Source organism: Colletes gigas, unplaced genomic scaffold, assembly GCF_013123115.1.
Source record: "Colletes gigas isolate AHSC1104 unplaced genomic scaffold, ASM1312311v1 Colletes_gigas_Sc00012, whole genome shotgun sequence".
Lineage (NCBI taxonomy): Eukaryota > Metazoa > Arthropoda > Insecta > Hymenoptera > Colletidae > Colletes > Colletes gigas.
The window spans coordinates 237,230-252,016 of record NW_025106641.1 but is presented as its reverse complement, the minus strand read 5'-3'; the positions used below and the strand labels follow the sequence as shown (position 1 = coordinate 252,016).

At 42.8% G+C, this 14,787-nt stretch overlaps 3 protein-coding genes across 5 annotated transcripts in view; 1 reads left to right on the top strand and 2 right to left on the bottom strand.

Annotated features, from left to right (window-relative positions):
- Positions 1-82: 82 nt before the first annotated feature.
- On the bottom strand, positions 83-977 carry LOC122398846 (NADH dehydrogenase [ubiquinone] 1 alpha subcomplex subunit 5). The gene is made up of 3 exons (XM_043399081.1): positions 819-977; positions 484-645; positions 83-423 (listed from the first exon to the last, which is right to left on the bottom strand). The coding sequence occupies exons 1-3, from the start codon at positions 837-839 to the stop codon at positions 250-252; spliced, it is 357 nt and encodes a 118-aa protein (XP_043255016.1). The 5' UTR covers positions 840-977; the 3' UTR covers positions 83-249.
- Positions 978-1,380: 403 nt separating this feature from the next.
- On the bottom strand, positions 1,381-2,900 carry LOC122399207 (40S ribosomal protein S5). 2 transcript variants are annotated; one of them, XM_043399709.1, is made up of 3 exons: positions 2,829-2,900; positions 1,796-2,165; positions 1,381-1,711 (listed from the first exon to the last, which is right to left on the bottom strand). In XM_043399709.1, the coding sequence occupies exons 2-3, from the start codon at positions 2,156-2,158 to the stop codon at positions 1,427-1,429; spliced, it is 648 nt and encodes a 215-aa protein (XP_043255644.1). In that variant the 5' UTR covers positions 2,159-2,165; positions 2,829-2,900; the 3' UTR covers positions 1,381-1,426. The 2 variants fall into 2 exon arrangements, with proteins under 2 accessions (XP_043255644.1, XP_043255645.1); XM_043399710.1 differs by having other exon boundaries at positions 2,817-2,887.
- A 238-nt stretch (positions 2,901-3,138) lies between these two features.
- The window catches only part of LOC122398994 (zinc finger protein 608), a 45,389-nt gene continuing 33,740 nt past the window's right edge, over positions 3,139-14,787 (top strand). Inside the window, exon 1 of one of the 2 annotated variants that reach the window (XM_043399283.1) lies at positions 3,139-3,421. The gene's annotated coding sequence lies outside the window, so the exon portion shown is untranslated. Of the gene's footprint in view, positions 3,422-11,704; positions 13,280-14,787 lie in introns of those variants that run through there. The other variant, XM_043399281.1, reaches the window with a different exon arrangement.

The window sequence follows — 14,787 nt, the reverse complement described above, 5'->3', positions numbered from 1 at the left end:
CCGAACGTGCTCGACTACTTAAAATTCGATTAATTAAAACCCAACGTTCGACCGATTAAAAGAACCCGACAAAGATGCAAAATCCATTAACAAACTCTAGATTTATTTTCTATTACGGGGTACCGTTAAGCGGATACAATTAAATAAACGATAGAAACTACAATGTATATTTTAATCTATGGTATTGTCTAAACAAACAACAATTTGCTCGTTTAGTACCATGTTCAAGTTTCTGTGACAAAATTAAAATTATTTATGAGGAGGCCACGTCCATTGATTCTCCGGAGGTTCTTCTATCAACCTTTCCCATGGCCTAAACTTTGACATTTGTTCTACCAGAGCCAATTCATTCTTTGCTTGAATTATAACTTCTTCGGCTTGACCGCAGCCTATCTTTTCTTCTATAACAGCCACGTCGTTGGTCTGCAATGTTGTAGATACGGCGTATTAGATGTTTACCATATTCTGTAGATTTCAAATTACCTGCTGAATGACTTCGTGTTTCTCTCGGATAAGTTTCTCGGTATTTCTCTTATAAGCTGACTCTTGCGGTAAAGTTGACAACACCTTTAAAATTCTTCTGTAAAGTTTATCTAGTTCAAATTTCGGATCTTTTGATACGGCAATTCCCGTTAATCCTGTCGTCTGAAAAGAAACAACCATTAGGATGTAAAGAAGCCAAAGTCAAATCAGAAAATAAGATCGAACGATCAAAATTAGAATGTTATTGGTTATGTTCTGTATCACGGTCGAATTTGAGACAAATTTAGCGTTACCAAACGTTTTTATCGTCTTGTCAACATCTGCGGATGAATTACCTTCTTTAATACCTTCGCCATGATCAAAAATATTATCCGACCGCAGGAAACCCGATTACGCGATCAACCCTTGAACAAATTTACATCTAAAACTGTCTATAATAACATGATAAGCCATGCTTGTGCAGTAGAACTGAATTATATTACAGTTACCTAGATGGACTCGAGTCGAACCGGTGCAAAAGTTGTTCCTACGTGTGATTGGCTAGTATCCTAAATTCCCACCATGAAACAACATAACCTTACTTCGTATCTCTACAATTCAGTTAGTCTTCCTCATAGCGGAACAATTTCAACGTTACATTTAACATCATTTTTATTTTTACTCATCAAATGTATTACCAAACGTATTATTCCAACTTGCAATCTTCTGTCGTTACTATTGCTCGTCGCTTACTGCATCAGTTCTTTGCTGTAAAATCGATGGGATTTTAAACATTTTCTTTTAATTTTCGTTTCGCAATTTATTTTGTTAGTACTGAACATTTTCTTGGTACTTTACCCGATGCATTTACGAATAAAGTCTCTCGATTAAAAAGGTAGAACGTAATAATAAGATCGCTTTAAAGATAAAACATTTATTTGTACGTTTTCACAAGTAGAGGTGTTTATCGATTAGATTTAGCAACACGCTCGAGTTCATCCTTCTTTTTGATCGCGTATGAATTGGACGAGCCTTTGGCAGCATTAATGAGTTCATCGGCTAAGCATTCCGCGATTGTTTTAATATTACGGAATGCGGCTTCCCTAGCACCGGTACACAATAACCAGATCGCTTGATTCACGCGTCGCAACGGAGATACGTCCACCGCCTGCCTTCTGACCGTACCAGCTCGACCGATACGCGTGGAATCTTCCCTAGGCCCTGAGTTGATAATAGCAGTCACGAGAATCTAAATCGAATGAAATTATGTTTTATTTTTCATATATATATATATATATATAATAACGGTATAAAATTGTGAGATATCAATTACCTGCAAAGGATTTTCACCCGTCAGGAGGTGAATTATTTCAAAGGCATGTTTTACGATACGCACAGCCATTAGCTTTTTGCCATTGTTCCTACCGTGCATCATCAAAGAATTTGTGAGACGTTCCACTATAGGACACTGAGCTTTTCGAAATCGTTTTGCCGCGTAACGCCCAGCTGAATGTGGAAGATACTTTGCGTTCTTCTCTTTGACTGCGATATAATCTTGTAGCGACATATCGTTGACTTGCACATCGTCGCAATTCCAACGACCGAACAACTTAATTTCTGGCAATTCTGCAGAAAGTGTCACTGGTAAAGTCGCCGTGGTGGGTACCACATCATCGAACGTTTCCATGTCGGCCATGGTTTATCTGTAAAATAGGAATTCGTACATTAAATGATTCTACGCCAACAAATTTCAAAACAGGATATGTAAGAAACAAGGAGAAACGACGCGAAGCAGGCAATTAGTTTCCACGCGACAAACTTTTATCTTCGTTAGGCATGTCAACAACAAAAATATATCTAACTTGAATAAAAAAAACTTGATCTCTCGATACTTCGTAGCATCGAATACACAAACACTTCCAGAACAGTTTCTTTAATAAATTCCTGAACACAGACGAAATGTACTTTGTGTCAGATGTCAATCAACACGATACATATACATAAGAGAAAAAAATACGTGTAAATTTTGTTTAACAGAAGCACATATTTACAACAGGTACCGTTACATCACAGAATTTTTATGGAAGTAATCCTTGTATCGGATACAGTTATTTTAAAGACGAAATTTTATCCGAAAACCACTATTTGGAACTTTTGTTGATTCAAATTGTATGAAAATCGTGAAAACATGTGGCCATGTGGTCACATGTACGATAGAAACACTTCAACTCGTAATTTATAGACCATATGGTGCGTTTAAAATCACTGATAATCTTTATGTGTTTCCAATGTTTTAATATCACTTTTCTTCGCACGACCGGCGGGTAAATACATCGAACCTCCAAATTTCTTACCATACAACTTACGTTCACGTCTTCGTTAGATTGAGCGTGAACAGGAAAAGGCCATGACACTAGAGGCGCTTTGGCCTGTGATTGCCGGATTTCAATAATCCTAGTCAACATCAACGTATCTTTGAATAATATTCAAAGTTTATACCGCATATTTGTTACGCCAAGTAGCAGATTTTATCATACAATTAATGTACATAATTTTAACAACGAATTCGTTCTTTAAAATGTTTGCAAGTCAAAGAGAGGTTTCGAACGTAAAGTTGTTAATTTGACTTGGAGGTGTTTACGGCAGTCCTGTAAACGCACAAGCTGAAACGATTGGTTCGTGAGTTGCCATTTTGTGCGTGTATTTATCATCAGTTCTGTTTAAAACGTCTACTGTCGGTGAATTTTAGCGAGTTCTCGTTAAATCGTCGTCGTCTCTCGATAATACGAGTATGAAACAGTTGTTTCTAGTGTGTGATAAAGTGGCTTTTGTGTCATGTCGAGGGTTAGTACCGGTTGCCGAGTAAACCGGTACACGTCTGGAAGGAAAGTTAGCGTTAAATACGAAAGATGTCGCCACTCAAAAACCTAAAGCAACTTCCGGTTTTTGCACAAAAACGGTAAGGGTTGTTTGTAATTATATTTTTTAATTGTATTCTATCGCTTCGACGAACGATTCTAACTATTTGGTAATAGATGAATCATACAAAGACCGTGCCTGCTTATTCGTATATGAAATACGATATAGTATAGTACGTAAGGCGCGAAGACGGATGAGAAACACATAGAATAAGAACGTTATAGCACCAAGATCTACACTCTCTGTCTATTGTTTCCTCGATTACATAGGTATCTCGTTCGAGCATAAACGCAATTAAGAGCTTAGCGTCATCGTTAAAGTTCCATAATTGCATTCGCGTAAAAGCAATTACGACTTCACTCTCAGCGACAAAGCCATTTGTCCCGAAGAACAATTAACGAAGAACAACTTGCGAAACTATATTTTTACATTTACAATTAAATATGATATTTACATAATCAGATTGATTACATTCTTCTGTTTATTTGTTAAAGCTGAAAAGAAAAAACAAAAACTGATCGTTACTAAACTGAACTTGGTTTTTTCAGTGTTCGTGTTAGAATGTTACGAACTATTTGATGAGATTGATGCAAAAAGGACACTATTTAGTATAGGGATTTCGTTCGATTTAATACCATACACATGTTCTTAGAAATGCAATGAAAAGTAGCCGGGCGGGCACTGGTAGCTGAACCGTAGGGGTTCGAACCTGGGGTGTATCCTAGCAACTCACCGAAGACTACCGCTAGAGGGTAGTCATTCAGTAACGTAACTATGGCCTTTGGTAGTTGGTGCACCAACACACCTTTCCAACATTCATTCTGTTTCGTCCTGTTGCGATTGAACCCACTCTTCATTTGTTATTACTAATTTGCATTCGCATTCGCATTCGCATTCGCATTCGCATTCGCACATTGAAATCTCCAATTCTTCTTACACGGTTGCACTTTGCGTGTCACACACTCTTTGGTAATAAGTTATTGCAGTAAAAGAGAGGAGGTTGTGGCAATCACGTAGATACAAGTATCTGAGAATTAACGGCTATATTGAATTTCTCTATACGTAACAACCTTGTCAGGCTTTTAGCGAAACTAACAGGAGACCACCGAAGAGACGAAAGGATAGCGAAGGGCAAAGGACGAAGGCGGGAGCCCGAGTTCATTTCCGAGTGCACGGGTATGCGTGCGTTTCTATACAGGGTATTACCGAAACAAGCGAAGAAAAGGGTGGCGAGTAAAACGGAGGGAAGCGAGATAGGAAACGAGGGTGGGGAAAGGTGGTGTATATATCGAGGTAAAAAGTATGACAGGCGATAAAGAAAGGAACGAAGGTAAAAGGGACTTTTAGAATATTTGGCAATAAATGCACGAAGGAATAGATAGGTGGGCGGAGTGGAGAGAGTATAATATGAAAAGGGTCGAGGATAGAAAGAACTTGAAAAATACAGATTTATTTTTACCACCGACAGAAAACACAGATATGGGATCGAATGTGAAAATAGGTTAGAATTTCGTGCGAAGAACTTTCGGTATATGTATGTCGCATTAGCGGGTTCAGTTAGAGGCTTAACCTTTTGCTCTCTGAACTTTTTTTGGTATTAGCAACTATACATATAACAACTTTAAGATAATTTTGTGGCGCCGGTGGACCCTGACATAAAGAACTTGTGACAAATAAGTTCCTTAAAAAATAGTTTACAAGTTAATATACACGACAAGAAACTTATTTGTCCTAGAAATAAAATTAAAATAAATTACATCTAATAGAAAATAACATAAATATCCTAGAAAAGGGATTCATAAATGTAATAGATTGGATATTACGTTCAAAACATTTTTCATTCAATGGTACGTGCTAGAAAGTTTTGGGTTATCCATGGGTTTTATTTCAGTTCCAATTTTTGCCAATATCACGATGGAGGATACTAAAGTATAGACTCTCTTGATTCTAAAAGATAAACCCTTGCTATATTACTGGCACGTCTGTGATATCTTACTTCCAGTAAAAGAACAAGATGTCGACAACACTATTGGTTTCCTGCCTATGTTTGTTAGATGTAAGATCGATCAGATTCCATAACTACCAAATTTGAAATTGGTATCAAAAACCTATTCATTCCGAAAGATACCTCTATTTTTTATCAAACTACCTAATGTCTAATAAAGCAACCAAATTGCTTGTACTCAACTGAATCGTCGCAACATCTCAAACTTGTTAGCAAATAAGTTAACAAAAGATTATGATACAACAATCACAAAATAATAACAATGAAAATTTTATGTCTCCTAACAACAGGAGACAATCTCCTAATATAGAATGTCATGGGCATTCGTACGCTGGATACAAAACATACTTTTAATTTTGAACACGTAAAATATTAGTAAAAAGTTCTAAAAGCTTCTTCCTAAAATGATTAACACAAGAACTTCTAATGATTTGGGTAATTGCTAATTGGAAGACATAAGTGTTAGCAACAGTTACAAATAAATTTGGAATAAACTACAAATACTCGATAAAATAACAAAAAACAGTAGAACGGTAATTTAATAATCGCATAAATTACTATAATTCATATTGTACACACGTACTATATAATATTGTAGTTTCGAATTTACCGCATAGAAAACGTAACCTCACATGATAGAAACACAGTCATATGGTAGTTAGCATAAATGCCACATACGATCTCGTATTCGTTACATATCATGAATTTTTTGTTAGTTTACCTCGACGATGATTTTATATTTCCAGATGAAAGTGTTTTCTTAAAAATCAGTCGAACGTAGTCATGTTTTTAAAAGGATTTTAAAATTCTAACCTAAAGGATTGTTTCAGTTAACGTTATCATTTTTATGTCTCTGTTTTTATAACGAATCCTCGGATGTAATCTAATATCTGTATTTCTCGTTTCGGTATAAATTTCTAGCTACGGTGTCCGATGAATGTATCGCGGTAACTTCGATTTTTGATCTGAAATTCATGAACGATTAAATTCGTTCGTCTCTTCGACGGCTGTGGAGACAAACCTGAGAAAAATGGAAAAACTGGTCGCATCTCGAGTAGGATATCGACAAACAGTGTTTGTGTAGCTATATGAAAAAAGAGATAGCGATACGAACAGGGAAAAGAAGAGTTATAGCGATTAGGTGGTACATATATGGTTGGTGTGTCCAGTAACATTGCGGCTGAAGGGTCGATGCTGATGATACCGACGGTGTAGAAAGCTTTGTCGCGTACATATGTACAAGGGGTTGCATATTCGCTGACTTTTCTCCCACGACTCTTACACCCCTCAACTTGGAATCAAAGAGTAAATCGGCTATACGTATAGCTGGTTTCGGCTTCGACTCTAGGCTCTCTTGCAGCAGATATTCGCACACAGATATATCGTGTCGCACCTCTTGTTGCCCAAAACCGGAGAATACGAGCGAACCGATTCGTTTCATCCCGTTCCGTTTTCTTCTGTTCCATTCTATTCCGGACAGTTCGTAGACAGCAACGGTAAATAGATTCGCGTTCGTTTCGTTTATCTTGAACATCCAACGACGGTAAAATTTCGATCATCCTGCGTACGGTCAACGGAAATAGGAAATTATCCGTCAACCCGTTTGTTTCCCTTTATGGTTGGCGCTAAGCGGATTTACTCTTCTTAAAATTCGCTCGTATTCGTACCGCGATCCGCCACACTTTTTATACCCTCGTTTCGGTAAGTCTATTCTCTATTATAATAAAGGTTTTCACGTTCCGTTTTTCGTAGCGCGAAGGGCCACGCGTAACGACGCGCGACGAGTGACGAGTAAACATAAGAAATAGACGGCGGAAAAGGAAAAGGAAAGTGACGAGAAGCTAGAGAGAGGATAAGGTTACATCCGCGAGGGGCGTTCTCGTGCAAGAAAGGGAACGTTAAGTACATTTCGGACGTTTGTATAGAGCAATTAGTATTTACAAAAGGGGTAGGTGCGGTAGGAAGCGAGTTTGAACCCAGGGGGAAATTTAGTCCAAGCAAACGGGAACGAGAGTACCGAAATCGGTGCGCGAAGGTAGATGGAAGATAGAAAGGAAACAAGAGGGGAGAAGCGAGTGAAAAGAGAGAGTCGAGCAACGGGGTTGACGAGACCACATGCTGCGAATACTCTTCTCTCCTCGCCTACTATTCCCCATCCCCTACGTTCTCCCCTTCGCCCCTGCAACTTTTCGCGGCCACTATTATACAGTATAGTCCATTCTCGACGCCCTTCCCGACGTTACGCGAACACCCCACCGGCGGAAAAATGTGACGAGATTTTTTTTACCGAGTTGTTCTTTTCCCTCGAACGAGCTACCCTCGTAATTTAAACCGGTGATCGTCGATGGTCGAGTTCGAAAGCGAGATCCTCTAAGTGGCGGAGAAAGCACACGAGGAGGGGTGGAAAATCTACATATATTTCGTGTTTGGAAACGCGGGCCGAGATTCGATCGCGAGGCATTCGACCGGGAATCGAATCGAAGTCTGTTCGTGCCAAGTTTGCAACAGACTAAATCTTTTGAGCGCGAAAATCCGCACAGAGAGAGATTCCGCGTTAGCAATAGCATCCGCGAGGATCGACAAGGCCACGCCCATCCGGATATCGATTCGTTGACAGCGGGTGGTTTTCGCTCACGCTTCGAGCATACCAAACTCGTAACTAACATCGTAATCGTTTACGATTGTGTAATTCGTTTTTTTTTTTGTTACGGATTCTCTTCTCCTTCGTTTCGCGGGAAAGACCATCTCGTCCGCGATAAAGCGTTCGAGCACGAGTTTCCGGGCTGCGACGGTATTTAGAAAGGACGATAAAGATATTTTCTTTGACCGCGAACGTTTGGTAGGTCGAAAGAGCGAGCAGAGAAGCCGGGGTTAAGTTTCGCGATGGAAAGGGGGGCGATATGGCTGGGGGAGCGGAGAGGATAGGAGAGGAGAAAATGCCGAGGGAAAGCAAGGGAATCGAGAGAACGGAAGGAAATAGAGGCTGATAAGGGACGAGGCGAAGATGAAGAGACGTCGAGGACTCGGGGGAGACTCGACTTGACTCGACTCGAGTCGAGTAGTACGCGAGGATGGGTGTCGTTCCATCGAGGGGTGTTTCGTATCGACCGTTATTTGGCTCCGCCTATTTCGGAGTAGCAGCGCGCCACACGATTTCTTGCTCTTGTTTCCTTCCAAACTTCATAGAATGCAAATATCAACGATGTTAACCTGTCGCTCGACGCATCGGTTTTACGTTCGATGGCAAGTATGTGCGAAAGCGGTGCGGTCAACCACGTATTTCGACGCGTCCCTCGATAATCGACTATATTACTTCAGCTCTAATGCATTCGCTTTTAACGCTACGCTATCACGGGCATTCGTTACGTAAAATATGTCATATTTTTAATCAGAGACTGTCTTTGATTATATTCGAACGATTAAACGATTAAATCCGTCGTCGATCAAGATTTCGAACGAGCGTGCTTCGCATCGCGTTATTCCGTACGTGCTTAACCGATCGTGGCCGATCTTCCTGCCCCGTCCACCGTATTAGGATACATCGTAACACGTCGTGTTGCTTTTCTCGTCGCAAACTCGCCATAAATTAGTCGCGAAGTTGCGATTCGCGCGTACAGCATTATACGATGTACGTACACGAGTGTATCGTGACTGGGAGGAAATTGTACGCAAACGAAGACGCGAGAGGGAAGGAGCGTGTTGATTGATAGCGTGGAGCGAAGAAAAGGAAGTACAATATACAGCGAAGCGATGAGACGCGAGATCTGAAAACACGGCGTGTACTGTAATTTCCTCGAGATATTTATATTGTTGTTTACGATTTGCCAACGGAGTGAAAGCAAATCGAACATTTCACTTTTATCGGTGAAACGTCCGCCTTGCCTTTCCGTCAGAAAACCATCGACTATTTTCTCTAATTCCAAGGCATTTGCTCCTTTTGCCTCCTTATTAGCAAACGAATGCGTTCGACGTTGAAACGAGGGACCGTTTCGACGATGCGAAACGATAATTGAGGGTGAACGACTCTCGCGCCCCGATACTCGCGATACCGAGTATGGGTGGCAAGTTTCGTAACACTGTCGATCAAACGAGAAAATAAATAATTCATTTCCAAGATTGAATCGGCAATTTGTTTCGCGCGTAAACGACGCAAGCGGACGAACGAATCCTGTTGTCTCTCGATTAAAATTCCGTTCGTTTTTCCATTCTTTGACGACAATTTACTTGCACTTTACCGGAAAAGTAAAGCACCGATCTTGTCGCAAATATACTTCGAGTTGGATCGATGCGCCATAAAAGAGCCGCTGACATCTGCTCCCGCGATTCTCGTGATACATACTACTATGTCTGCAACGACGCACAAAAGACGTACCTACGTAGTACATAAATGTATACGTAAGGTATCGTGTACCATGATGCGAAGATAAGGAGTTTTCCTGGTTTCGTAATTTACGTTTGCTTCGATAATGCATCGTATAATGATATCGAAACAGAAGGGGAAACGTTGTGCTTCGATTTCGATGCAAAGAAAAAAAGTAAAGTCAAAATTGATTTTGACGGTCGGACTTGACTCGATACTTTAGAGGGTCAAGTTCCGCTAAAAGTATTATTAATGGGACGGGGAAATTGCTACGTCCATTTGCTCTTAACCACGAACCACGTCGTACGGTTCATTATGGGAACGAAGAATCGTCGAGGAGAAAGAGATGGTGCTCGTACAGAGCCATACACACGCGCGCGCGTGTTTTGTGTGCAAAGGAAAGAGAGGCAGCGAGGGGGAACAGAAGAATGAAGTAAGGGGCGAAGTGGCACTAGTGCCGGGACGAAGGTTGTGAGGAGGAAAGATAATGGGAAGAAAAGAGCAGGAGCAACAGAGTGACTGAGGGAAATAAAAATGTTCTGTATCGGCCTCGGATGGGATCTAGGGGAATATACGTTACGAAACTGTCAAGGATCAAAGTCAGCGCAAATACGATGCGTGGTAAGACGCGTGTATGGTAATGTAGTATGTTAATGCTGTCGGAGTAGAAAGAAACATGTATATACGTTTCAGATAACAGAGAATCGAAACGATTCGACCGATAGCCCGAGGTAGATGAAAACGTGCATCGACAGACGTTTCTATGGAATCGATAGTACGACGGAATACACGATAGAAAGATATCATCGTCGCAACGTAAGCGGTAGTCTTAAGCGAGCTTAATTTCGTTTTCTTCGTTGAACTCGTGTATAGCAAGTGTCATTTGTCAGCGACAAATGCTCGAGCCTGTCGCTGGTGTAGTTCGCCATAACAACGTGTAAGAGACGATAGACGGCGAGTATAAGAGAGCAGAATGGAGGGTGGAACATAATAGAGAGGCAGAAAGAGAAAAACAGAGGAGAGTTTTGTTTCGATGTATGTTCGTAGCATACATACGGTGGTGGCCGCAAGCAGGGCTGCTTCTGCCTTCGACGAGGAAAAAGAAGAGGAGGAGGAGGAGGAGGAGGTGCATGAGGCGAGGAGGGTCTTTTAGCTCCTTCGGGTTCCTTCGTGCTCCTTCGTACTTCTCCAAGCTCCTTCGGCTTCTTTTCTTCTTTCCGGGTTTTGCCACGCTCACCGTGACACCACACGGCCTTCGGTAGAAGACGACGGAGGACGCCTGTGCAGAACCCTCGCCCTGCTTCTAACGGTTGCCCAACACCGGAAACCAGTCAACAGGGGCCCCTCTCCTATTTTTCATTTATTCCCGCCCCGATCCTTTTCCTTCTCTTCTTCGTTTCGCCAAAGCTCACGGACGTCTGTCTATCCGATTGAAAAATCAAAGTATTTATGAATTCAGAAAGCACTCGTGCGATGCACAGTTTTCAATGTACACGAAGCAGAAAACGTGAAAACTGTACGTTCGATGCCGCATTTAAAATATGTAGGTTAACGTATTAACAGGGCGAACACTAAATTCAAGCAGAATCGTGTTACAGATGTGTTGCGATACACGTATACGACCGAACGTGAGAAACGAGAACGTTTTTGAGAATGATTGCGAATTAAATATATAAAAAGAGTATTTGAGGATGATTTTAAGTTCGAATTGTCTTACGAAGCAATGCTTGTTTTGCCTAGGAAATTTCGCTCAACGCGATTAGACGTTTGGTTCGATCAACAGGGTATTTCTACGACGATATAAAAGATTTTGTGGGTATCGTCGAAAGGGAGTAGAATGGAGACTGGAACGATGGATACGGTCCTGTCCGAAGTTAGCCGAGCACGGTCGAGAACGACCGATCTTGGTGGAGGCCCGTAGCCATGTGTTGCGGTCTGCCGTGAGTGCTTTCTGACAAGGGAGGTGCGGTGTCTGCGTTTTTTCTTTACTCGTCGCAAACTAGAAAAGTGCGATCTTTCGAGCAGCCTGACGAGGTACGCGTGGCCAAGGTATCGCGGGATCGCGTCGAAGAGACACGGGTGTGCCTGGATGCGAGGGAAGTTCGACATTTGGGAAAGAAAGTGTGTGTATTTCTCGCGGCGTCGGCTGAACGAGACGACGAAGGAGCTGCTGCTTCGACTCTCGATGTGTACGCGAGCCTACGCTCCAAGTGTCTCTGTGGGAGTGCGCGATCGAAACGAACAGCACCGATCCGGACCAGTTAAACACCGGTAGACGTTCGCGAACGCAAAGGCCGAAACAGAGGCATCGAGTGGAAACGAAGAAAGAGAGAGTGCGCATGATAATCGTATCCTCGATAGCTGCCGGATAGAGACGCGCAGGGTGCTGCGTGCAAACATCTTTCTCATTCTCGCTGTGTCTCTCTCCCTCGCTCCTTTCCACGTACCTTTTCCATCCTTCTGTTTGCGTCCGTCTTTCTCGATACCTCTGCCTCTGTCGGTGCATGTGTGTGTGTGTGTGTGTGCGCGCGCGTGCGTGTGTGTGTAGGGGGCTGTGCGTGTGTGTGTATATCGGGACGAACGCGCGAGCAAACGAACAAACGAACGAGTGCGCACGGGCATGCTCGTTTCTGTGTTGGTACTAGCATCATCCCGTTCGTCGTGTTTTGTATATTCCGCCTGTAGTGGAGTGTCGCCTGGACGTATCGGAATTATCGCGAGTATGACTCGTTAATTACACGTCGCCAGGTTCGTAAATTTCTAACCACGGATCTATCGTTCGGTTCCCGTGAGTTTCGCGAGAGCGGTTATCGGATCTATCGCAGCACGAAACCGTTCCTCGTTCCTCGGCTCGAGAGAGAAAGAGAACTCGGACACTGCACACGCATTTTATTTCGTACTCGATAAAGTTGCTACGTAAGTACCGTCGGTGTCCTATGTCGTGGCGTTTCTGTTTATTCAGTGTGACGAATAGTGATGAGCTCGCGACGTAACCGCGTTCAAAGATAAAGCGGATCTCGAAGAAAGATAAAGTGTATCATCGAAGGAAGAAGGAGAATGTGGAGTGCACGACGTGGGAAAGAGACAGAGGTGAAATGAGAGAGTGAGAGTGAAGGTAGGCAAGCAGCAACGGTTAATCGCCACCCCAAAAACAAAAAAAGAAAAAAGGAAGAAGAATACAACGTCGCGCGCAGATAATCGACTCCGAATCTATACGATTTATGATGCCGTAAGGTGTATTTAAATGTTCTTCCGCGAATAGTGTAGCATCGGGATCGTGCCGAGTGTGATCGTTTGTGCGTGCGCATATATGAACGTGCGAACAGGGTCGTGAGGTGAATATGCTGTGTGTCACGAGACACTCGACATCGTCGAAAAATTGCTCGTCTTTCTTTGAACCGGATTACCTTACGGAGTACACCGCTGTCGACGAATCTATGCATACGACCGATCATACGGATATCATAATACTTTCAGAAAGGCTGGATTTGGTCAACGCGTGTACTTCTAGCCGCTGATACGCGCGCACAATGGTAAGGAGCTCGTACTTCCGTCGAACAACAATTTTCGTGCGTGCTTGCGTCGTGTGTCGCGCGGGAGCGTGTGCACGTAAGTACATGCCCATCGCTTGACCGTCGTGTGTCGTGTGTACGCAGCGTGTGTGCGTACACACGGTACACTCGTGTGCTCCGAGTGTGTGCGCTTTGACTCGCCTCGCCTCGCCTCGCCTCTCCTCTCCTCTCCTCTCCTCTCCTCTCCTCTCCTCTCCTCTCCTCGCCTCTCTTCTCCTCTCCTCTCCTCTCCTCTCCTCTCCTCTCCTCTCGCTCCTCTCTTCTCCTCTCCGCTTCCTAGCCTCGCTCTCGCGAGCAAAAGCAAAGCCGGTACGCGACGTACGTGTCGCACACACATTCTCTCGCGTTCGGCCGTAGCGATCTGCTGCCTGTCTTCTTTGGAACTGGTATCGTGTACATATTTCGCAGTATGATGCGCGCGTTACTACTTCTACGCGCCATTTACGCTTCGACTGCTCGTCTTTCGTATCGTTTTCGCGCGGTTCGGTGCGACGCAAAATTTGTCACGACGTCGTGTTGTCGCCGGTTCGGTCAATTACGATCGAGCCTCGACCAAACGAGATGCGACCTCGGCTTTGCGCCTTTCTACAATTTTTTCACCAGACTCGTCGCTCGACTCGCGCCACAACGCAGATCATTCCCGTTTTCGTTTCAGCGCATTTTACTTTGAAATATTCTTGATTTTTTACACACTGAAACGTACTCGTCTCGCACGAGCGTTAGGTCTTGGTCTTGGTCTTATTCTGGTATTGATCAGGAAGAACGGGGGAATAAAAATTAATCGTTATGTTTCAATTTTGTTTTAAAACAGCAGGATTTTGCTTTTATCCATGCTCTGTTATTTTAACGAACGAATTGCATAGTGTAACACGACGCGGCAGTTTTGTGTTCGAATATGGTGCTCGTCGCCACAGGGAGGCATCGCGTTTCACGAACGATGCTACGTCGCATCGGATTCGATCGTATTCGAACGTTGGGCGTTATTCGAATAAATTCTTATCGGAACGATTATCCCAGTAAATATTTAGACCGCTTAAATTTTATTCGGACAAATGTTTGCAAGTAAAATTTCCAATTTCGTTAAATCGAATCGTTGAATGGTCGCCAATTCATGGGATACTTGGAACTATTCAAACCGGTACCGCTAGCGTCACTGCCTCGCATCGTCGATTCTCTTCAGCGTCGAGCAAGAATCAAAATGTTACGCCAACCGTTTACTTCGATTTCTCATCTTCGCTCGACGAAACGTTTGATTAATCCACGCTATCTAACCTCGTTCGCGAACCGGTTACGAGATAACGTACCCGCTGTTTAATTTATGCAAAGAAAAATAGTTTGTTTACATTTCGGTCGGTAGAAAAGTTTCCCAAGGGAATTGGTTTAACAGAAGAAATTTGGTTCAACGACAGCTGATTTCACAGTTCCCCTGCCGCGGAAACGTTTGATCCGTCGAGTTCCGTCCTAACGTA